The 25,122-nt window shown below is 39.8% G+C and overlaps 1 protein-coding gene across 1 annotated transcript in view; it reads left to right on the top strand.

Moving 5' to 3' along the window:
• The first annotated feature begins 9,150 nt into the window (after positions 1-9,150).
• Positions 9,151-25,122, top strand: part of LOC124861172 — a 40,349-nt gene continuing 24,377 nt past the window's right edge. The window contains exons 1-11 of the mRNA XM_047354698.1: positions 9,151-9,193; positions 9,267-9,704; positions 9,867-11,424; positions 11,531-11,791; positions 12,498-12,926; positions 13,011-13,415; positions 15,263-15,700; positions 17,631-18,068; positions 18,225-18,512; positions 21,902-22,330; positions 23,694-24,146. Coding sequence (XP_047210654.1) covers positions 9,314-9,704; positions 9,867-11,424; positions 11,531-11,791; positions 12,498-12,926; positions 13,011-13,415; positions 15,263-15,700; positions 17,631-18,068; positions 18,225-18,512; positions 21,902-22,330; positions 23,694-24,146 — 5,090 coding nt within the window. The 5' untranslated portion in view covers positions 9,151-9,193; positions 9,267-9,313. The remainder of the gene's footprint in view (positions 9,194-9,266; positions 9,705-9,866; positions 11,425-11,530; positions 11,792-12,497; positions 12,927-13,010; positions 13,416-15,262; positions 15,701-17,630; positions 18,069-18,224; positions 18,513-21,901; positions 22,331-23,693; positions 24,147-25,122) is intronic.

Below are 25,122 nucleotides of genomic sequence, written 5' to 3'. Positions count from 1 at the left end.
ATGTCAAACATACCAATGGGGAAAGGAAGATCGATGTAACACAATATGCTAATTTGGCGTCTTTGGCTAATAGCTACAAATAGCATAACTGTTACAGTTAGTACATCTTTCATTTACATTAGGCTTCTTATATGGTCATTCAAGCTTTAACACATCAGACCCAGGTGTGTCCCATGGCACAGTTCCACCTGTCCAGAAAAACAAAATAGACTGCAAGTAATGGCATCATCAAAGAGGGTAAAATAGGGTTAGGCTGTCAGTGACTGAGCCTCTATTCATAAGCATCATGCAACACAGAAGCAATTGTCTTTCATGCTATTTTTAATATTTTTAACAAATATTATATTAATAAATATAAACACCAAATAATAAGAAATGATGATCAAAGATAACCAGAACCGTGTGTTAACATTCCTCCCTTCAGTTTTTTCCTCAGCAGACTTGTCACACGTCTATTGTACAATACTGAATACAGCACTCAAATCATAATTTAGGTAAAACTCTAGTTCTGCTTCTAGGAAATGTAAACTATATATTGATCAGCTCCAAATATCTAAAACAAAGAATATATCTTTAGTGCATCTAGGTTTACTTGTCTAGGTCTGACAAGTCCAAATATTTTCGATTTGGATCCATATCTCATCAAATATAGTCCAGATTTAAGGAATCTGGACTATCTTTAGAGTTTTAATCTAAAAGTCCTTTCATCAAGCTATTATTCACAGGCTAACTTCAGTGCTGTCGGCACGTTTCAGTCAAGGCAAGGAGAACAGACAGAAGACTTGCAAAGGTAGATGATGTTAAAATAAAGGGGTGTCTAAGCAATCATCAGATCTGTATGATCGATATCTGAAGCTTCATTATTCATCTGATTGTACCTCTAACCCATCTGCGTCTTTTGTTCTGAGCATTCAGGGTTCTGCACATAGTTCTTTTCTGAATATAAGCCCAAATCTCACAACAGAAGAAACCAAAAAAACAAACTTCTACATTAAACCTTTGAGGAATGCTGATATTTGTGCCCAAACCCACAAGCAGGATAAGTTCATAAGTGCATAGGTTCATATGCATCTTCTACTTTATCAATATTTGCCTATGATTAAGCATTTAAGGTATAAATTCCCTGTACTTCTGGACTGATTGTTTTTTAAATTCTAATAAATAAAGTTTTTACTAAACGTATTTTTCTGTTTTTGCTGTAGATATATGAGTTTGCCAGATGGTAATAAAAGAAACAAAAGTCTAGTAGTTATTGTTGTAAAGCAACATCTCTGGCCAGATGCAGGCTGGTAAAAAAAAAATAAATGTAACACAATGATATTAGCTTTTCATGCTTATGGATCCAGTGCAACTGAATTTAATAATGGAGGGAGTTAATCAACTGTATAACTCCAAAGCTGCATCTACTATAATTTATCGGTTGGAACAAAAACAAATTAGTTAGCTATTATTTAAAAAGGAGTAAAGCAGTAATGCCATCAGCTGGACTGAAGGTGTAGTGCACTACTTCATACGGAATTCAAATAAAATGGTCTGTGGCTTTCCTGAGAAATGGAAACAGAAAGCACCAAAATCCCTAAGATTCCTTTTACCCGGGTGAAAGGAATCCTGGGACTTTCGGTGGGAAAGGGTTTATAGTGATTGACATCTGCCAAGGTCATGAACTCTGCACTGCTCCAGCTTAAAATGCCATAAACGCAGTTTGACCTGGTGTGAAATGTAAATCGGTGAATCTGTGTATGATTACTCTGTGGCTTTCTCAAGGACCCGGATATGTGACACAAATAACTGAATTTATTTTATTGAGTTCAATCATAGAACTGAAAGTGAAAGTAGCCAAACTAAATTTTCAATACAACGAAATAGATTTTCAAAGCAAATTAATTCAGTGTCAAACAATTACATTCAGTTTAGTAATTCATTTTCAAACCAATGTATTTAATTCCAAATTATCCGAATAAACATTCAGCCTGAGCAATTCACATTCAGTTTCTTGTGGCACAAGTTTGTGCTCACACCTTTTTGTCTTATTTGCACTATTTATTGGTTTGCACGAAAAGGTCAGTTTAATACCTGGCTTATTATTAAAGTAGTGATGCTCACATAATTAGACCGATGATAATGATGAGTTTGTTATTTAATGTCCACACACCTACCTGGACAGACATGAGAAATGATCGGGTGATGTTTCTTAACCAGTAGCGCCACCTAGTGGACATTTAGGGGTATAGTCTCATTGGAAGTGAAAGTGAAATCATAGAAGGCATTTATAAAGTCACAACAAAACGACGCATTACCACTCAAGATCTCTGTGTAATGTCTGTGGAACAACCCCACACAGGTAAGACTGAACAATAATCAAAGATTAAATGTTTTACCTAAAACCTTTAGATTGATACTGACGCAGGAGCTGCTTAGATGTTTCCACATTTTATAGAAAATAGATGAGGATCTTTCAGCCTGGTGGAAGTGGATGATCTTTACTTGAACCCTGTAAAGTGAATACATATTTTTATTGTATATATTTGGTTTAAAACAACGAGAGACGCTTTGGTAAAATGACTCATTCATTTGTCTCTACACGTTATGGACATTTTTAAATGCCTGGTTCCGATTAGATGACGTTAAGGATCACGGCTGAACTTCGGTGTAAAGGTAGCAAGTAGTGTTTGTTGTTTTCCTATTTAAACATGGAGTATTTTAAAGTTTAAGTTAGCTTACCTGGCTAATACTGTAATGTTACTAGCCAGCAGCTGTAGCTAATCCAATTAATTCATTTTAACGGTTTCCTTTGTTTGTTTGTTTGTTTTTTGTTTTTTAATGAAAGCATTAATGTACGTAAGTTAACATAAAACTTATAATAGAGTAACTTTAGTATTATACATTATATTATTGTACATTATACATATAGGTTTCATTTTTGGTTAAGGTACAATATAACCCCTGATAAGTTTCATTTGTGGCAGAGAGGAAGGGTGGAGATGGATGTGCAGGACTGTATGTCATGGAGACATCTTCAGTACTCTGGTTTGTTTAAACTAGAGATGCACTAATATGAACATTTGGGCCGATGTCCAGTATTAATATTGCTGTTATCAATTTTTTTTGCTCTTGGTGGAAGACACACGCATTTTCTCTCCCTCCCTCCCTGCTGATCCCTGCTTCTGCTTTTTGTCTGTATTTTTCTCTGAGCCTTGCTTTGCATATCCTCCAAACTTGTAAATTATGGATTTGGTCAGATGGACTCTCAACGTAATTGGTCAAAAAGTTTTTTCCTACGGGAAGACAGGGTAAAGGAGACCCTCTTGTCCAGACGGGACGTTCTTCTCTGGATACACAATGGATTCTTGGCAGCAGTGGAAGATTGTGTGCCTGACAACGATGTCGGTTGCGGACATAGAAAATGTGTACATATTTGGACTTTTGATAACAGGATTTCTGCTCTTTGGAGTTGGTGGCTTATCGAGTGATTCATAAAACGTGGGCGGCTGTTCAAAGCATTCCAAAGCTGCCTACGATGTTAGATGGAGTCTGTAGAGCGATCAACACTCAGACTGAAATGTTAAGAGAGCAGAATCGCAAGCTGGACACAATTCTTGAACAGAATTGCAGTCTGGCAGCGGTTGGACTCAGAGGTTAAAGGATATAATCTTGGAGACGTTGTGCACTCCAGATCTGTGGAAAATACCAGAAATTTGGCTATTTGGATTCGCCATTGAGACATACCAGTAAAACTCTTAAGGTAGTTGGAAATTCACAACTGCCTGAACCGCAACATTTATTGTTCTTCTAAATCTGGCTCCTCAATGTGGCCTTGGCAACTTCTGCTAACTGTCTATCGACAAAATATCTCCTGGATGTTATATAAACACGACGCTCTTCTCCAGCACTCCCCTACCAGCTGTGTGCTGATAGGACTATGTGGCCGATGGATAAAACTTCCACCTCTCTTCTCAAGGACAATGGCGCTTCAATCAGTGTTGACAGTCTAATTCTTGCAAACACACTCAGACTTACATTCACATCCTCAAGACTCCACCGTAGCCTTGCTGAATCTTTACTTATGTGGGTGTTGTTTACCCCTGCTGACGTTTGTTGTACTATTTCAGACTCTATTCTGCTAAGAATAGTCTGAAATATGATTTTTTTCCCCTCCTATCTTACTTTACCTAAATGTGTGATTTCATTACTTTTCATAGATTTTACCAGCGAAAACCAAACATTATGAGTAACTTGGACTTTAGCTGCTTTTACACCAATGACCCAGCTTTCTTAATTAGATTACTTAGTTCAACTTCAGCACCAGTAAAAACAATATATTATTAGCACCTGAAAATGTGGATTAAAGCTGTTTTGTACCAGTGACTCAGCTTCACTAGTTATAATTCAGTGGAATGATGAGACTTCTTAGCACAAGATGCTTTCCCCTACATAGAGGACTTAATGATATAATTACCTCTTTAGAAAGATTGGTTTAGAACCAGCTCTTACCAGTAAAACCCAAAGGATTATTAATGTTATCTGTATCATTGTAATATTGACCAGAGATTTTTAGATTTCTCAGAAGGATTCATAGATTTTTACATTTCTTAGGATTTGATTAGTTTTTCTGTGTTCTTTGTGATTGTATTGTAATTGTATGTACAGCGCTTTGAGTGTCTCGTTACTGAAAAGCGCTATATAAATAAACTTAACCTACCTACCTACCTTATGGCCGATTGGCAATATTTACCAATATTATATGTATTTTCCTACCCTTTCAACTCCGTGGAAAAACGACCACACTCCTTACATTGCTTCTCTGCTTCAGTTAAACACCCAACAATGCTGCGCTGCATCGGTATCATCACTATCATGACCAAACAAACACCACATGGCCCCTATCATCCCCCTCCAGAAACACAAACGGCAACAAGATGGAAATAAATATCGGTTATCAATATCGACCCAGGTTTACTTATCAGATCCATACCGACATGTTAAAAAATGGCTAATATACCTATGTAAATGCTGATATACCGTGCACCTCTAGTTCAAACATCGTCATAGCCTCTTTTCCACTAGTACCAACTGTCCTCGATTAGGTTTTTAGGGAGTTCCTTTAGGTACTGTGGTACAAGGGGGTGGAGTCACGAGAGTGGCTGCATTACAAGAATAAAACCCGCCATTTAAAAAAGAAATTGCAACAGGAATTGAGCGTATTCTGGGCTTTAAGGAAAATGGCATTAGGCCTACTGAAATCAACACCCTGGTCCAACAACAAGGTGCAGACCTTTTTGTGCTTGGTGGCTGACGAGAGAATACAGAGGTAGATGGTAGTTTGTCGCATACGAATTACGTCACGTTACTTTTTTGGGCAGCCTAGCTGTGATGACCCCACTCACATTGAGGTGGTACTCCATTGGGATGGAACAAAACCTGAACTAAGTAGAGTTGAGTTGAGCCAAGCCGGTACTAATGGCAAAAAGCCATTTGATTTTATTAGGCATTGGGTTGGACTGCATCTTGGCACACATCTCAAACAATTAACAATAACATTTTTCTTGCTTTTTAGCTCCTAAATTATTAAAACAATTAAAACGATGATAAAACCAACTGTACACTAATGACAGAAATATATATAAAACAGTTCATGACTTGTGAAACATTTATTTTCTTTGAGAAAACAAACAAAAACATTTTAATTGTGATGACGTCCTTGTGTTTAGGAGTTTCACAAAGCAGATTGACAGGACTTGATTTTAAGAACCGGTCTTTGATGTAATAGTAATTCAGTTTAGTTTTGACCAGCCTAAGAATTTTAGGTCATATGCTAGAGCCGATTAAATGTATTTCAGATTTCTTAAATGCAGTGAAAAAGCCCTTTATGATAGATTCTGATTGTGGATAAAGAACTGATATATCTTTAAAGTTAGTGGTAGCATTTCACTCAGAAACACACACATGAACACAGCAAATTCCAGTTTAAACTCTTGTCATGTTAGTTTCTAAACTGTAACAGATGAGTGACGTACAACAAGAACAATGACTTATTAGAATAGAATAGAAATATCTTTTATTGTCCCACAGTGGGGAAACTCTGGTGTAGCAGTAGCAAAGTGAAAGACAAATGGAGGTATGCAGAAACACACAAAGATAAAAAATGTACTGTACATTTCCCATAAATAGCATACTCAGATTAAAAGAAATGTGCAATTGAATAGGGTGATTCTAAAAATGTGCATGTATGTTTGAGCATAAGAAAACAACAACAGACTTTTTACAAGAAATGAAAAAAATGTTCAAATAACAGCAGGGATATAAAGACTTTTTAAGTTTGTTTGGAGCGGTGATGGTTATAAAGTCTAACTGCTGCTGGCAGGAAGGATCTGCAATCCTGCTCCTTTGTGCACCTAAGATGCAGCAGTCTGTCACTGATAGCGTTTTTGAACCGGTCCGGTTCGGGTGCCTTTGAACTTCGGTGTTTTGTTGAGCACTGACATTTTGGGAACCAATCATGGTGGCGGAGATTTTCTTCTGCAGACCGTCTTCTGATGCCGTTTATACCTACCCTTCAAAGCTGACGTGATTTTAGAAAGCTTCACCGTTAGCGGTCGTATTGGGTGAAAGGAAGCGGGAGCAGACTTAGCGCATGTGCTGCAGCTGACATAAAAACCACATGGAGAGGGAGGCCAGATGTCACTCAAAGCAGCCAACTATGCTGAAATGTGCTGGCTAGAACCCTGCATATTTGGGAACCGGATCGGGCTCCGAAACCCGTTGGTGGAACAGGGGTATGAAGGAGCTCTCCAGTCTTGCAACAGCTTTAAGCATGGGGTAGGAGACATTGTCCAACCGTGATGTTATTAATGCTAGAGTCCTTCTGTCTGCCACCATCTGCACTGGGTCGAGGAGTCAGCCTAGGACAGAGCTGGCCTTTCTGATGAGCTTATTTAACCACAAAGTCTCAGCTGTAATTAAGCTGCTGCTCCAACAGACTACATTGTAGAAGATGATGGAGTCAAAAAAGGTATTAAGAAGCGTCCCCTGCACTCCACAAAATCTCAGCCTCCGTAGCAGGTAGGTAGAGTATCATTGTTGTGACTCCAGTCCAGTTTATTGTTCAAGTAAACACCCAGGATATAAGCGTCCACTCTGTCAATGTCAGTTCCCTGGATATTCACCAGTGTCAGTATTGTGGGTCTGCGCCTGCAGAAAACAAGCATCCGCTCCTTGGTTTTTCCCACATTGATAAAAAGATGGTTCCACTGGCGCAAGTCCACCGTCCTGTGCCGCCACATACTGCGGCTGGTAATTCATTATCCACTTGGAGAGGTGGTGGTTGAGTCCTGACAGCTTCAGTTTCCCCCTCAGAGCTCCAGGCTGGATGGTATTAAAAGCACTGGAAAAATCAAAGAGCACGACCCTCACAGTGCTTGAGGACCACCCTCTCGAGGGTCTTCATCAGACTGAGGTCAGTGTTACCAGCCTACAGTGCATCCGGAAAGTATTTAGCTATGTTAGAGCATTATTGCAAATGATATCAAATTAATCTCTTTCCTCAAAATTCTACACACAATACCCCATTTTGACAATGTGAAAGAAGCTTATTTGAGATTGTTGCAAATTTATTAAAAATAAGAAAATAAATCACACTTAAGTTTTTACAGCGTTTGCTTAATACTTTGCTGAACCATCTTTGGCAGCAATTGCAGCCAGGTTATGAATCCACTCCTTTGAGGTCTTGGGTGTGTGCTTTGGGTCGCTGTCCTCCTATCTTTGTCTTGAAGAGTCATCTGTTCGGTCGGAGTTCTGTGAGTGTGAACTATTAAATGCAACTTACCTTTAATCGTCTGGCTTCTGGCTTCCCCCTTGCACATTGGTCCTACTGCAAACCAAAATATGTCAGAGAAGCGAAGAATTTCGTTGGAGTTAAAAAATCTGAACTTGTTTGTCCAATCGCGTCGCGTCAACCAATCAGGGACTGGATGTTGCTGTGACGTAGTGTGAAGATTTGACTGAGCTGAGATTTATTTACTTACCAAAGACATGTGGGCAGGCGTTCTGCATTGGGGATACAGCGCCTGTAGTTGGTGTCCCGGAGGCTGATTCGTCCTCCAACGTGGGACAGCAGGTCCTCAAACTGGGTCCTGGATAGATGGAAGTACCACTGAAAGCGACCGTCTTCCAGACACTGCTCCTGGTGGGACTCTCCAAACTGGATCCATCTCCGGAGAATCTGGTGAACCCAGAGACGTCGACACCGGCGACATTGTTCGGCTTTCCATAAATAAAGCACCGTCACTCGCTCTGCAAAATCCAGGCCCACCATGTTGAATTGAAACCGACAAGCAACAGATAGAAGCTCCTCCTATTTGATGACGTGGTAAAGCGAGTAAAGCGTTGTTGCTCTACTGGCCACTCGAATTGCTGGTGAAATGTCAGGCGAGCAACAGCACGCGAATGAGGCAAAAAAAATGCTGGAATTGCGTTCAGTATGAACGCACCATTAGCTAGTGGGAATGTTTGGGCCGCTCGGTGGGAGGCGGCACAGCGGAGCTACAACAGCTAGCAGCAGGTCTCTGGGGTAAACAATGGGTGCGTGGCCGCTCATGCAGTCTCTGAACATAAATGCTGTTAAATGAAAAGCTGTCCACAAGATGGTCAGCTCCATAATGTGTGCAACAAAGTGGAAAAAACAGGAACACACAACACATCTAAAAATAGATTTAAAAAAGAAAAAACTATGTAAAGAGTGGTAGCTGCTGTAACTGGCTGTCTGCTTATTAAAGTAGTATATAAACGTTAACACCTCCCCATATGAATGCAGGATATAAGTAACATGTTCATTAAGTTACACATTGCACTTGTGTAACTTGCATATTAGTCTAAAATGTCTCCTAAATAATTTGGAATGTTGGCAATAAATGTGTTGACAATTTGTTTTTCAATGAAAGTCTTCATGGATATCAGATGAATGTGTCTCTCCAACAATACTTTGTGTCTCCAAAACCAGAGAAAAGGAGAAAGCTCACAGTTTTCTCACACAAGGTTTCCCAAGGTCGGTTTTTATCGAAGGAGATGACATGATGGTGGGCGGAGCAGGTGGTGTCTAAGATTTGTTACAAACATTGTTTTAGTTGGTAATTTTCTTGTGTTTTCCTAGTGATCAGTTGATGGAGTTCATCGCCATTGCAGACCTTAAATCCACTGAGTAAGTTGTACTATGTTCATTAATGCCATCTAGTCTGAGAACTTGTACTTTGAACTGATGTTTGGTCTTTCAGATCAGTGAAGTCTGGTTTATGTGCAGAACAGACAGACGTCTGGAGTCATGGCTTGCGCAAAACAGTCTGCCAAAGATTATATCAACAATGCCAGAGTTCACCTTGTTGGAGAATTAAGGAGTCTCTCAGTAATTGTTGAGAACTTGTATCAGCAAGGAGTTCTCACTGATGAAGAAGTCAGACAAATAAAGGCAGAGAAAGATGACTATGATAGAACCAGAGCCATATTGGACTCAGTATCTAGAAAAGGAGAAGCAGCCTGCTACAAGTTACTGAGGACTATTTACCTGACGAGGAGGAGGACCTTAGAGAGACCAGCTCCTCTCTTTAAGAACATCCATGAAGCTTCAACTGAGGCTAAAAGGTTTGACCTGCATCACTGGATCAGCTGCTTTCCTTTCAAAGAGGACACAGAAATGGGTCCAAACTATATACAGGGTAATTTTTAAATGGCACATTTTTTATCTGTTCTCTTTGTAGTGATTTGTTTAGTAGCATTTGTTAGAGTCTGCGTGTGAGATATAACTATTGTTCGACTAGTGAATGCAGCAAACAATTAATCATCAGATGAATGTTTCTTCTTCTCATTTTTTATCTTAGAACCAAGGTCTTGCCACAGGTATCAAGCAAAGTTGAAGTCTAAAGCAGAAAATATATCAAAGGTTTTTTGGAGGGGAAGTACAAATCTTTTTGAAGAAAACAAGAAGCCTGATCTGTTGTACACTTCACTTGTATTGGATATCCAAGGGAAGATTTCTCCAACCAAAAGAAAGATGTGTCGTCACAAAAAATTAAGGACTTGCCTTCCAAAGCAAAAACCAGAAATCTCTCCCAGTGACCTGCTAAAAATATATAAAAACATCCTACTGGTTGGGAAACCTGGAATTGGAAAGACAGCACTGAGCCATGAAATGTTGAGACTGTGGACAGAAAGAGACGACAAGGAGCTGGATTACATGTTTTACTTTGACATGAGGGAAATGATCAACATCCTTCCAACCATGAGTTTGGAGGATCTTCTTTTCACTGCATACATTGAACCAGATAAGGGAAAAGATGAGATCTTCCAGGATATGAAGACCAACTCTGATAATGTTACACTCATTTTAGATGGAGTCACAGATCTGTCTGCATCCGTGGTGAAGAAACTTGTAGATAAAGATCTGCTACCTGATGCAAAAATCATCATTACCTGCAGACCAGCTGATGAAGAAGACCTCAGTCTTGAAGACTGGCTCAGAGTGGAGGTGAAAGGCTTCAGTGAGGAGACAATAAGAACATATTTGTCTACAACCCTGGGTGAAGATCACAGGGAGGTTCTGAGCAACGTGGAGCTGTTGACTCTTTCTCATGTTCCAATGTATGCTCTGATGGTGGCTGCCAGCTGTTCATCAGAAGACTCTCTGCAGCCCAGAACTGTGACTGAAATATACATCAATATTGTTCGGTTCTGTCTCCAGAACAGCAACAAAACCAGCATCAAGGATCCCAATCAGTTCATCAGAACCAAGAGAAATGAAATCCTGTCTCTGGCTGAAGCTGCTTTTAATGCAACTCAGAGAAAAACTGTGAACCTGGAAGAACTTTCCTGTGAAGACAGCTGCATCCTTTCCTTCCTGAAACCACTTGTTGTCAAAGTCACCTGTACCAAAAGACCTGTTAAATATTCTTTTCTCCATTACACGATGCAGGAGTTCTTTGCAGCTCTGTGGCTTTTAAAGAGTCCTGATAAGATCAGGGAGGTTTTTCAGCAGTGCTTCACTGAGGAGATGAAACACATGAAACATCTGATCCCTTTCATGTGTCAGTTGTTGAACGAGGAGAACCCCAGTTTGATGAGCTGTCTGATTCCAACTGAGGAGCTCAAGGAGACATCTAAATGGTTCTTCAAGGAGATGATCAAAGCATGTTTTCACACACTGTTCTTATGCCAGTGCTTGTATGAGTCCCAGAGCTCTGAAGCCTGTATTTACTTTCTGGACAAACTGGACTTCTATCTTGACCTCAGTGGAGAGAATCTGGACCCTTATTCTTGCTGTGCTGTGGCCTATGTGGTCACTCAGTCAAAGGAAAAGAAGATACGTCTGAACCTTCAGGATGTGACGGTATCTGAACAAGGAATGAGACAGTTCCTTGGATGCCTTCAAAATGTTCAATGGTATGAATGAATGTGCCTTTTTAGTGTCACATAAAATACTTACTAGGATATTTAATAGCTGAGGACTCAAATAAACATGATCAATACGTTTGTCTTTAAATGGCAGTTGTGGTGCCCTCATGGAGCAGCTGTGGAAGATTTTCCTCCTCAGTGAAGAACAGATGGATCACGCAACCTTACTGGGTCTCAGTGGGAACCTGCTGTACCTTCCAGCTGTGGGTAGAAGAAAGCTGTTTGACAGAGCTGTGAAATTTATGCAGAAGATGACGAAGGTGAACGTCTGCCTCTACGGGGACAGAGATGGTCCACTGTGTGACACTCTGTGTAAATCCCTTTTAGACGCTCTGCCGTACATCAGCTCTCTCAGGTCAGTTTATTTGGTTTCACATATTCTATTCAACGCATGTAAGCCTCAGTTCAGATGGATTTGGTGAAATACTAGAAATAAGACAGCTGCTGGTTCTGCGGTGGTGTCACTACAATACAACCGAGACTCAAAAATATCTTTATTTCGCTTTAGTCCCCATCCCATATTAATCTATCAGCAGCACATGCATATTGTCGTCTGCATTACATTGTATTTGTTTTAGCTATGTTTGCAACCAACAGGCCTATCTTGATAATGATACTCTGATGAGTGTGTTTATGACAAGCGGGTAACGAGTTAAACAGGTGAAACAGATTGTTCTGAAGACAGTTTGCATCCCACTAAACAGTCACTAGGTTAGCATTAGTCGCAGGCGGCGGGAGCGGAGGCAGCAGGTATTGTTCCTTTGTTTGGAATGTTGTACCGACAGAAAGACATCCATATCTTTGCACAGGAAAGGATTTAAAATGTCAGGCTTGATAAAAAAGTTTTTATACCCTTAAATCGTTTATAATAATAACATAATCTGTGCCATGTATATAAAACAATGGGTGCTCATCAAACCACATGCAGTAGTCAGATATATACTTTTTTAATAACTACATATTTGACACTCATTATGTGCACAAGTTCAGATTGGATACATAACAGTAAATCAAGAGGTATAATTTATGTTAAACATATTTTTGTTGTTATGAACCTTCAGGATGACCTACAGAACTGCAGGTTTGTTAAACCAGGAAGAGTGCAACGACACAATGGAAAAGGGTCAGAAGAACATGTTCCTGGATTTATGCTTAACAGCAGCTCTGAACGGCAAACAAACGTTTCATAGTGTAATGATGGAGCTTGTGTCGATTAGTCATATAAAAACTGACTTAGTGAATAGTCTTGTTGATTTGCATCAACATGCAATGAGGAGAGGTTTTTCCGCTGACTTACCAACCCTGAGATCAGTTTTCCAGTCAGCTCCTGCAGTCTGGACCATAAAGCTCTCAGAGAGAAAGACCTCCATCCTCCTGGAAGTGCTGAAACTCCAATCAGAGAAGAAACAAGTGAATCTGACAGACTTTTCACATGAAGAGAATGAAGTGAGGAGTTTCTTACAGTGTCTGCCTTATATCTCACAGCTCAGGTACATTATTGTTATAATCTTATCAATATTTCTGTTTTTGTGAGCTTGTTTTCAAATTCTTTCTTGCTTTTTGCCTTTTATCAGTTTTGCAACTGAGCCATCTGCGTCCTCAGAGGACATTGCGTTCTTGGAAATGTTGTGCTGTGCTGCGGCTGAAATGAAACAACAGAAAGGAGTGAATATGCTGGGGCTGTTGTTATCAGTGTGCACATACAGAGGAATTCCTCTCAAGTGGAAATTTGGTGATTTCCTTTTGGACCTGTACTCTTCTAAGACTGAAACAGACCAGAATTTCTCATCATTCCAGTCGGTCCTTCAGTCAGCTCCGGCAGTCTGGTTCATAAACCTCTCCAAGAGGAAGACTTCCATCTTCGTTGAAGTGCTAAAACTCCAATCAGATAAGAAACAAATTAATCTCACTGGTTGGTCACATGAAGAGAATGAAGCAAGGAGTTTCCTACAGTCTCTGCCTTATATCTCACAGCTCAGGTACATCACCCTTATATTATTTTACTGGTTACATTTTTATTTGAAACAAGTTGTTATATCACAGTGTCTTTTCTTGCATTGTATGAAAACATAGTTTTAACTATCTCAATGCATAATGGACAAATAAGTAACCGTATAACTTTGTTAAGCAACTTTTCTTGGTTTCTTAAAGTTGGAGTTTTTTATTGCTGTAGGAAGTTTTTAGAAGATGGCTAGGTAAACTGCAAAATAAATTTAAGTTTATATTCTATTGTAGGAATTTTAAAATTATGATGATTTTACTATTTACTGACAGTATTTATTACTACTTACTAGTTTTGAAATGCTGCTATGTGGACTAACGGCTACAAAATTATCCCGTGTTTACTTTTATAAATATAAATCTCCTGTGAAATTATTATTGCCATTATTGTTGTTTTGGTTACTGGTACTTAATAACACTACTTAATTTATATATATATAATATATTATAATCCTATAATAATTACCATTATTTTTGGAAAGTACACATTAAACTAGAAATATTTGCATTCCATGTGAAAATGTGCTCTGAATGCTGTAAGCTGAATGTTTTGGGTAAAAACAGCTGAAAAAGTCTTTGATGCTGAAGGATGCTTCTTTCGAAAGATGTAGCCACCGAATTAAGACAGCTTCTGTTTTATTTGCTAAATTTAGCTAACATTCTAATTCCTAATCTCAGCTAAGAGGCTAATATTAGGCCAACAATAGGAAGTTAGCTATGTATATCTTTCTCCATCTCTAATTCTTACAACAACTTATATGCTAAAGTCTATGAAATTGCCCCTTAAACTTAACTGTTAGCTGTTGTCTGTTGGTTGAAACAGCAGTAGAAGCTGTTTAACTAGCTAACACAAAATGTTAGCAAAATTAATTTTGCGTTTTGTCACCTCTTTGGGACAAAGGAAGCTGGTCTCACATAAACACAAATCTTCCACATGTCTTTCACCTTCAGTTGTAGTTCGAAAAACCTAAGAAAGCAACTATAAATGATACAGAGGAACAGGAACTCATTAGTGTGAATGCTATAGGTATTCAGGCAAAAAGAGAAACAGTACGACTGTGATGTGAATGCTTACTTTGCTTCACAGAACTAGGGAAGTTCCATTTCCAGCAAAAATGCAGTGTGACAAAAACAATGTATGTTGCTGTGATATAAAGGCTGATAAAGGCAGCAGAGTCGGGTGACCCAGAAAGCCACAAAAGGCGGATCTGTGGCCATACATGAGAAGAAGAAACACAACCGACCATTTACAGCATGATTGTAAACACTTATTGAACAAATAAAACTGTGCGATAAAAATGTGCAACTCTCTTCTCCCAGAGGACTAGGAGAAGAGAAGAGAGAAGAGGAGAAAGCCTCAATTTAAAAGTGATGAAGAGCAAAACTAGATGTAATTGACCCCGTTGCTCCACTGTGGCAGTTGAAAGGGCAGTTGGAAACAGTCACTCTCCTTGTCAATTAAATAAAATGGGCTGCCTTCTCTTGAACAAATATCTCTCTTAAAAGCAGTAACTAGTATCCAAAAAAATCTTGAACTGTGAGTGATAGGATACATTTTGATTTTAGGCAAACCGTAGCAGATATTTTTAAGAATTTTCACTCATGACAGTGGGCCAAAAAAAAAAGTAAAGATTTTACCAAGAAGTATTACCAAAAGTCTTAGCCATAATGTCTGGAATGAGCTGAATACTTTCGTATAGCACAAAGTATATATGTATGTGCTTGTTGACTGGCCTGCACAGAGTCCATATGTACGTGTGTGTGTGTGTGTATGTATGTATATGAAGTCAAATATTCTTAATATTTTTTCTTTTTGTTGTTGCAGTGTGGTTCCTTTGTGCTCAAACCCGGTTGAGCAAACCAGATTCTTAACCAAACTTTTCTCTGCCGCAGCAGAGAGAGAAAAACAGACAGGAGAGAAGATACTGGAGCTGGTAGCATCAGTCTGCAGCTATAAACATTTTCCGTTCAATGATAGATCCATTGATGAAACATACAGGCGTAATTTCTTGGTGGATCTGTACTCCCAGGTGAAGTACTGTGAAACTAAAACAGGTCTCAGTCTTCTGCCATCATTACAGTCAGTTTTTCAGTCATCTCCTGTAGTCTGGAACATTGACCTCTCAGATAGAAAGGCGTCCATCCTCCTGGAAGTGCTGAAACTCCAAACAGAAAAGAAAGAAGTGAGGCTGTCAGGTTGGTCACATGAAGAACGTGAAGTAGGGAGCTTCCTACAGTGTCTGCCTTTTATATCCAAGTTCAGGTATATCAACTGTATTTAACATTACATTTGAACAGGATAGCTTTGAATAATTTATAAAAGTAGTTTATGATGGAAAAATATTAAAATTAAGCTGTTTAAAACTATTTCATACATCTGTATTTGTTTACCCGCAAAATATGAATTTTGTTTATTACTCAGATGGTTAGTTGGCAAAGAACTTATGGACGTGGAGATTCATTAGTCATTTATTCATGTCCACAAGTGTTTCAGTCTTGGTAGCAGTGTGCTCTTGATAGACATTTCCACACCATGCAGATATTTGTCTGTGATGGAACTTTTCTATTGCCTATTTCACTGTCTTCACCTTGATGAGTTAAGCCTACTAGCTTGAGGGACCAATATAGCCTCAGGAGGCTGCCGAGTCCTTACTTGAACAGGTAGCCAGTCCATTACAGAAAAACAACACAGGGTTGCGGGAGCAGCAGTCTCAGCAGAGACATCCAAACCTCCTCCAGCTCTTCTAGGGGGAACCCAAAGCGTTCCCAGGCCAACCGGGAGACATAGTTCATCCAGCATGTTCTGGGCCGTCCCCTGCGCCTCCTTCTGGTGAGACTCGTAAGAATTGCTTCCAGAATGCTTTCGAAACCAAAGCCCGAGCCACCTCAGCTGACTCTTCTTGATGTGGAGTAGCAGTAGCTCTATTCTGAACCCTTCCCAGATGGCCCAAGCTCCTTGTCCTATCTCTAAAGGGAGTGTCCTGCCACCCTGCAAATGAAGCTCTTTTCAGCCGCTTGCATCCAGGATCTGGTTCTTTCGGTCATGACCCAAAGTTCATAACTATAGGTGAGGGTAGGAACATAGACCGATCAGTAAATTGAGAGTTTCACCAGCTCTCTTTTCACCTCAACGGATTGGCACAGCATCCGCATTACTGGGGAAAACCCACTAATCCACTCATATACTAGACCCAGAGATACTTGAATATATCCTTGCCGCTTTGCAACTGGCTGTGAACCGCCCTAGTACATGATGTAGGTTTTGGCTGGAAGGAGCCAGCACAACCATGTCATCTGCATAGAGCATAGACAAAATCCGCTGGTCCCCAAACTGGACCCGCTCCCGCTCTTGGCTGCACCTAGAAATCCTGTCCATCAAAATTATAAACAGGACTGGTGACAAAGGGCAGCCCTGCTGGAGTCCAACAAACCAGCAAACCAGACTCCTGCTCCACATGTACAGAGACCGAATGGCCCCTAATAATAGCCCCTGGACTCCATATTCCTGGTGCACACCCCACAGGACACCACAAGGGACAGGGTCGAATGCCTTCTCCAGATCCACAACGCACATGTGAACTGGTTGGACAATCTGCCATGAACCCTCCAGCACGTTGCGAAGGGTGTAGAGCTGGAGTGGAGTTTTTTACCCAACTTGGTCACTTCAGCCTGAGTGATGATTTAGTCCGGCTCAGGGGCCCCGGTTGGTCAACCAGCCAGTTTTTCCTTGATGTTACGCGATCCAAGTTAAACAATGAAGAGAGGATTGACCATAAGCTGCGGCCACCCTAAGGCTGGAGAATACCTTATTTCTACATGTCCGCACCACTCACTAAATAGAAACATTTAAATGGCTTTTAAACACTTTTCTCTGGCTTTTGCCTGATTGAGTACGAGATGCTAAATAGTTCTTAGAAATCTAAACTCTTCTGTGTTTTATTTATTTTTCTAAAGTTTTATTCTGTTTTCTATTTTATGATTTTTGTAAAGCACTTTAGTCAACTGTTGTTTTTAAATGTGTTATATAAATAAATTTCACATTGACATACAAACAATGTTCAGCTGCTCTGATTAAACATATGCTTAACTAACTGTAAATTCATTGTATGCAAGTACAAGGTGGAGTCCATCTTTAGTCTGTTTTATGCTGCTGACATTAACTCATCCTAAATGTTTGTTTCGTATTGTTCTAGATTTGTTCCTAAGAGTGCAAAACTTCATGAGGAAACCAGGTTCTTGGTGAATATGTTCTGTGCAGCAGCAGAGAGAGAACAGCAGACAGGAGAGAAGATGCTGGAGATGTTAGCATCAGTTTGTAAATTTAAAATAATACCTGTGAGTGACACGGATATGCTTGAGCAATCTCAGAGGGCTTTCCTGCTGGATCTGTACTCTCAGGTGATGGCCTGTGAGAGTAAAACAGGTCTAAGTCTGCTTCCTTTGTTAAAGTCAGTTTTCCAGTCAGTTGCTGGAATTTGGATCATAGACCTTTCAGAGAGAAAGACCTCCATCCTCCTTAAAGAGCTGAAATTCCAATCAGAGAAGAGACAAGTGGTATTAAAAGGCTGCTCACATGAAGAGAGTGAAGTGAGGAGTTTCCTAAAGTGTCTGCCTTATATCTCACAGCTCAGGTAAAGTCAATACACTTTTTGTAACTTGAGTTTAATCTCACTTGTCTTTAGTAATTCTTCATTTAGATCAAATTAGGATGCATTTGAGGACAGAAGATTTTGTGTATTACCATTAAAAACAAACATTGTTCTTTTCATTTTACAACATTTATTTAGGTTTGAGCCTTGGATATCAGAAGCTTCTGAAGAAATCAGGTTCCTAAGAAGTTTGTTCTGTGCAGCAGCAGAGAGAGAACAACAAAAGGAAGCGAAGATACTGAACCTGTTGGCATCAGTTTACATTTATAAAGCATCACCTCTTAAGCAGAAATGGTCTGAATTCCTGCTGGAGTTGTACTCTTATGAACTTAAAGCAGGCTTGAGTTTTCTACCATCATTACAGAGAGAGACCACCATCCTCCTGAAGGTCCTGAAACTCCAATCATGCAGGACACAATGGCCCAGGTAAGTTAAATAGTCCTTGCCTTTGTCCAAATATTAATATATTGGCTCTACCGTAAGTGTCAGCCCCCCTAACCAACAGTCTGCATTAATCAGCTCTGTTAACACAACAGGGCAACTAAGAAAAAAACTATTTTCTTTAAGAGTCTCAAACATACAGTCCACACCTTTACCTGTCAACAGGCCACACCCAGGTTGCAACCTGTTCTGTTAAGGCATGGTTTTTCTGGCGCCAATAATATCCACAGAGCGTCCCGTCTTGAATGACATGCCCCCACTCTTCTTGCAGACTTTCAGGCCAGTCAGCTCTAATTATAAATCTGACACCTCAGGCATATAGCCAATGAAATTCCTGTCACCTGGATGTATGAAAAGGTGGTGGTGAGTCAGTGGTGCTTAAAGATTAGCAGACAGAGTCTTTGTGCCCGCATGTGTAAGAAGTTTCTCACCAAAGATTGTCAGAATGTATCAAAAACAGAATACATTTTTTCAGTGCAGTTGCAAAATTACCCATGAGAGTGGATTGTGATTTATTAGATCATTACGTTGTTTATTAAACTGGTTTTATGGCAGCAGATTCCCAGGGAAGAAGAATTGTTTCTTGCCGAAGGCGATTGTATCATTTACAGGTAAACGTTTTTATTCTCTGCTAGCCTGCGTCTGTGTTGGGTTTTTATTTATTTCTCCTGGTCTGGTCCTTAGTTTACCTTCTGTTCTGTGTTTTGACTTGTGAATTGTTTTCACTCCCTCAGTCTCCCTGCAGTCTGGCTCACACATTTTCCCTTAATTGATCAGTCTCTCTGTTCATTGGTTCTCTCTGTACTCTCGTTTGTATTTAGGCTCTTTAGTTTCCATTGTTTCCCGCTGGTTCCTTGTCGTCCCCCTCATCATTGATACCCCGTGTTAGCTCTGAGTCATATACTACTATCATGTCTGGTCTGGTGTCCTGCTCTGTTAACCTGTCATCTGGATTCCGTATGTGCAAGAATTAAACCTTTCTTACCTTCGTTCATCATGTAATGTTAGCCTACTTCTCTGCACTTTGGTCCTACCAAAACCCGTTATATGACATCCGACCCCCTACTCTTAACATACCCTGCTCGTCTAAAAAGGGATCCAAGTTTTTTAACGGACTGCCTTTAAAAATATGTTTTTGGCTTTGAATTCACTTATTTTGCTGCACTGCTTGAATGATGATGTTTAGGGCTTCTTTGGACTCATCCAAAGTGAGTCTTGTTTTGCAGCAGTGCCAGCCCTTGCAAGGGTTGCTCTTATCAGTGACTGAGCTAAAGGCATGAGTAATATGCGCCAAATGTGTGAGAGCACAAACCAGCGATCTCCAAAAAGAAAACGTAATGAATCTTTGAGAACCAAGTTGTTTTGATGAAAGCCATAGCTTTTTGAAGTGGTATCCTCTGTCATCAGCATTTGAGCTGGGGTCAATGAAATCATAGTTGCGACTAGGAAGACTCTGACTCTGGTTGAGCTGTACGTTTGGTCTAGTGAACAAGTTGGTAAGATTCAACTGGTGAGCAGGGGCAGAACGAGTGACTTGATTTGCAGGATTCTGTATAGTTTTCACGTAGTGCCACTCTTCTGGGCGTGAAGACCTGCGAATGCAGGTCCCTCGGTGGCTTACATAGATATAAAATGTACTTGTTTCATTGCAAAAATAGCCTAAGACCTTTCTTGTAAAAGATTATGTTATCTAGCCGAAGATGTTTTTTTTGTGAGATCAGGTCAGCCAACTCTACATCTAATATAGCTAGCTGCACAAAGTTCCAATCAGGGTATAGTTTGTTCAAGACCTGGAGTCTTTGTCTCGACCATGACAAACCAAACCTGGCAGCTCCCATCAAAATCAGTCACCTCTAAGTAAGCCACTGCAGCAATCGCATTGGTCGAGGTGTCATAGAAGATGCACAGCTATCGGCTTTCAGCTGTTGAAGGTGAGAACAAATAGTACAGTTCTTTGAGTGATTCTTTCCAGGAAGCCCACGATTGCTCCATTTCTTGACTCAGTGGAACATCCCAGCTGGCATTGTCAGCGAGAGCTTGGGCTATGATCACTGAACATTTAAAAAATCCCTATTGCTTTGTTCATCGTAATTAGCATGCATTTTTCTTGTTTTGTCTGGACAGCCTGCATGATATACGTTTACCAGTAAAACTTTGGAGCATGACTTGCCCTTCAGGTTTTCCCCACAGAGTTTAGTGCAATTGGATGTAATCTCTTTTGCTTCCTGGGCATCCTGCTCCCCGTTATGCTTGATCGTTGGGTCAGCTTCTTGGTTCCATGGAGCATGACCTGGGTGGACAACAGTTATTATGTGGCCCTTGCCACATTCAGAACATTGTAACTTAGCTTTGCAATGCTTGACAATGTGTCAAAGAAGAACAGCCTTAAAGCAATTGTTCTATTTCAGAAACGTCCTGCGTTCTTTCATAGGTTTCATGTTAGGAGGGCTGCAGATTTTTGTGAACTGGGCACAGTTTACTACAGTCTTCTGTCTTTATTGGAAACCCACTTGTGTCAAGGCTGGGTTTTCGACGGATCTCTGTTTTGTGCACAAATATCTCTCTTTGTCTGTTTTCATGCAGCTGGCTCAGTTCTAGCGGTGCTATGAGGAGGACAGGCAAAATTAAAGCTAGGGTAAAGTTGACAAAAACATGAAATGGTGGAAAGGGCACACGGTGAACCCGCTTATAGTTTGCACTGACCAATACACACTTCTCTTGCAGGTTAAAGTTAAATTCCTGGACAATTGGATTCACACGCCTTGGTGTGTCCAAGTATGAAAGGCAAGAAAAGCCCCCCTCATTGTTGGCACACAGAATTTTCTCATCTTCATGTAATCCCTGTTAGTAATAACTGCGAAGCTCCCAATCCTTTTGAATGGAGCATCTTCAATATCTTGTGTGCTCTGTTTTTGTAAAACAACTCAGAGGCGTAATGAAGCCCAGCCACATCAAGGCTGTCTTTACTCTCTGAATAAAGTTAGGTTTTTAATTGACAAGGTTACTACTAGTGTTACAAAGGACAACCACCAGAGCGCGGCATTTGAATAACAAAGGAACAGAAATAGTTGGTTAATGGGCCAATGCGCAGTTTGCAGCAAGAACAGGTTTTCCAGATTTATTAAGCATTTTCAGCTGGATGTTGCTAAAGCAATATCACAGGATATGTCTATGTTAATAGCAATCATCGTCATGAATTGTTTCATGAATCTACAACCATGACTATATATGATGTAAAGGCTTTTAACCAACATTGTGGTAAGGTGTTCTGGTATGATCATTTAATTTTAATGGACAACACAGTTGGGAACAGACTACAAGCTGGCATAGCTGAGATCAAATCATCACTAAATGTTTCCTTTTTATTGTTACAGTGATTTTCTTCAGAGCTCAGATCTTGATAAACAAATCAGGTTCTTAGTGAATCTGTTCTGTGCAGCAGCGGAGAGAGACCAGCAGACAGGAGAGAAGATCCTGGAGATGTTAGCATCAGTCTGTAGATATGAAACATTCCCTTTTAAAGACGGTGGTAAATATCAGATGGATTTCCTGCTGGATCTGTACTCCCAGATGAAGGACCGTGAGACCAAAACAGGTCTGAGTCTCCTTCCATCATTACAGTCAGTTTTCCAGTCAGCTCCTGAAGTCTGGACCATAAAGCTCTCAGAGAGAAAGACCTCCATCCTCCTGGAAGTGTTGAAACTCCAATCAGAGAAGAAACCAGTGAAGCTGATGGTCTGGTCACATGAAGAGAGTGAAGTGAGGAGTTTCCTACAGTTTCTGCCTTATATCTCAGAGCTCAGGTACAGTCCTTCTACTTCACTGTTTTAACTGACCTACCTCTGACTTTCTCTGGCTGCTATGCTGGCTGCACCATTACAAAAACACTTCCTGCTGAAAGTATCAATATAAAAACACTTCCTGATCTGTTTATTCAGAACTTTTACTAAACTTTGTTGTGTTCCTTATATTTTAATTTATACCTTAAATTTGAACATCTTTACTATTGAATTGAAAGCAAAGGTTTAAATGTGGAGTTAGAAAATGGTTCCCTAGTTTTATTAAAACTTCTCCAGCTCAGAGTGAGAAGAAAACCAGATTTAATGCAACATATAAGAAGAGAGCAGACAATAGGAAGACAGTGATAAACAGGTGGTAACTTGTGCATTACAATGACAAAACAAGAACTTTGTTTGATTCATTCAGAGATTTAACATTTTCTTGCCGCATAAATGCCTATTTTATTTCTAACAGGGTAAATATTAATTTGATCAGAGTTAAAAAAATATAAATACATCTTGAGCAAATGTTTGGTTGGTGCCTTACATGTTAAAATATGACTGTTAATAAATCTTAAAAGATTTAAAGGTAATTAATAAATCTTCATGTAATATTTAAGGTTTATGGACGAACAGTACAGGTTTGCATTCCTAACCTATAGCGATGCAGAGTTAGTAGTGAGGTCAATGATGTGGCTTTGGGGAGAAAATGTTTATTTCAGCCATTAGTGACTTTAGTATTGACTCTGAATTGAGTGAAACCCTTGAGAGTTGAATCAACCCTGGCTCTGAAACACTTCATACATGACTTGGACTTGCCTTTCACAGACTTGAGACTTAATTGGACTGGGGAAATGACTTGTGCACATCTATGTTGTTAAGACATCAACAATCTGTTTGTCTGCAAAAACGTTTTCGGATGCACCTGTCTATAATTCACACAGAATATTTACATTTACTGTATTTTAGTTTTTCCAATACTGGTAATTCTATAAAACGTTTTTGTAAAATGCATGTCAGGGGATTTCCTGTGATCTACTCATTGTCTGATTGGATGGACTGGACTTTGATGAGTGGAGATGAACATGTGAATTATTACACCCACTAGTGAACAGAAATAAAAACATGACTGGATTCAACTTTTTTTCTTAAACTCAGATAAAATCCCAGAGATGATAATAACTCAGTGATTTAGGCAACAGGATCAGTGTTTGTGTTGTGAGTCAGTAACAGCTGCTTTGATCAAACACGTGTTCAACATCTAATTTCCTCACATGCAGGACAGACATCAACAAGATGGAGTCCATCAGTAGGGTGGACTCCCTACTGATGGAGCTGAGATTATGCAGCTGAGATTAAATTATGAATATGTTTTTGCTTCTTTTAGCTACAGTTTTGATGACTGGGATGACGGGAGTTATGATCCTGATGGACTAACCAGGTTCTTCGTGAATCTGTTATCTGCGGCAGCAGAGAGAGAACAGCAGACAGGAGAGAAGATGTTGGAGCTGTTAGCATCAGTCTGCACATATAAAGGTTTCCCTTTTAATGACAGCGACTCTGATGATAAAGATCAGAGTGACTTCCTGCTGGATATGTACTCCCAGATGAAGGACTGTGAGACTAAAACAGGTCTGAGTCTCCTTCCATCATTACAGTCAGTTTTCCAGTCAGCTCCTGCAGTCTGGACCATAGACCTCTCAGAGAGAAAAACCTCCATCCTCCTGGAAGTGCTGAAACTCCAATCAGAGAAGAAACCAGTGAAGCTGATGGTCTGGTCACATGAAGAGAGGGAAGTGAGGAGTTTCCTGCAGTGTCTGCCTTATATCTCACAGCTCAGGTACAGTCCTTTTATTTTATGTACCTAAATGAACAAACAATCAGATGAAATTGACTCTGCATATTTCTTGGATCCTAATATGTTTGCCATATGCGTTATATTTAAATACATCTTTCCATATAGAAATTATTAAACTTTTATTCTGATTTTATTCTTGTCTAAGTTGTCTTCTCTTTTATAACTGGATCATTTATATACAAGGATCAAATGTCAGAGGGTTGTAGCAGCTGGTCACAGGCTGGTTTTTATTGTGGTAAGGAGCTAAATTGGGGTAGAATAACTTTAACACTATGTGTTGGGTCTGATTATCATCTAATCGGAACTTTTTCTCCGCCTAGGTTTTTATTTTGGTTTGTTTTCTGTGATAAAATGTTAAGGGCAAAGCTTGTGATTCCTCTTATAACTAGCCTTTGTAGGTAACTTTGTGTAAAACTGGACTTAATTTTACTCAAAAGCAAACTTTCAATATTGGTAATTCTATAAACTTGTTTGTAAAGTGCATTTCAGTGTGTAAAAGCAGGGTTTGATATAATTACAGTCTCCTCCTGGTGCCATGTTTCATTCCTAACAGGAAGTGGTGGTTGTTTTGAAAGATTCTGATTGGCTGATATAGGTTTTAGCTTTGCGTAAAACTACCCCTATTGGTTTGGCATGTTTAAAACAATTCTCACTAGCATGATTGTGCAGGTTTGTGAGAATTCAAACTTTTCTAAAAAAGTTCCTACATCTACGATATATTTTTTTAAAATGATGTGGGGGACATTTTATTGACACGGCTACGTGTGTACAAGGCCTCAACCTTCAGCACCATCATTATCATTCTCCTTTTCTGTGCTGAGAAAAACTTTGCTAACATGGATTTAGCATAGGTTTTACTGGTCCATATGCCTCCATCACCACCAGATCTCGATCCCCTATCCAGGGGGTCAGATCAGCGATTCCTCCACTCCATTTCCAAGGGATCTGACCACCTCAG

The sequence above is a fragment of the Girardinichthys multiradiatus genome, chromosome 24 (genome assembly GCF_021462225.1).
Source record: "Girardinichthys multiradiatus isolate DD_20200921_A chromosome 24, DD_fGirMul_XY1, whole genome shotgun sequence".
NCBI classification, from domain to species: Eukaryota; Metazoa; Chordata; class Actinopteri; order Cyprinodontiformes; family Goodeidae; genus Girardinichthys; species Girardinichthys multiradiatus.
This window is presented reverse-complemented; position numbering and strand designations above follow the sequence as displayed.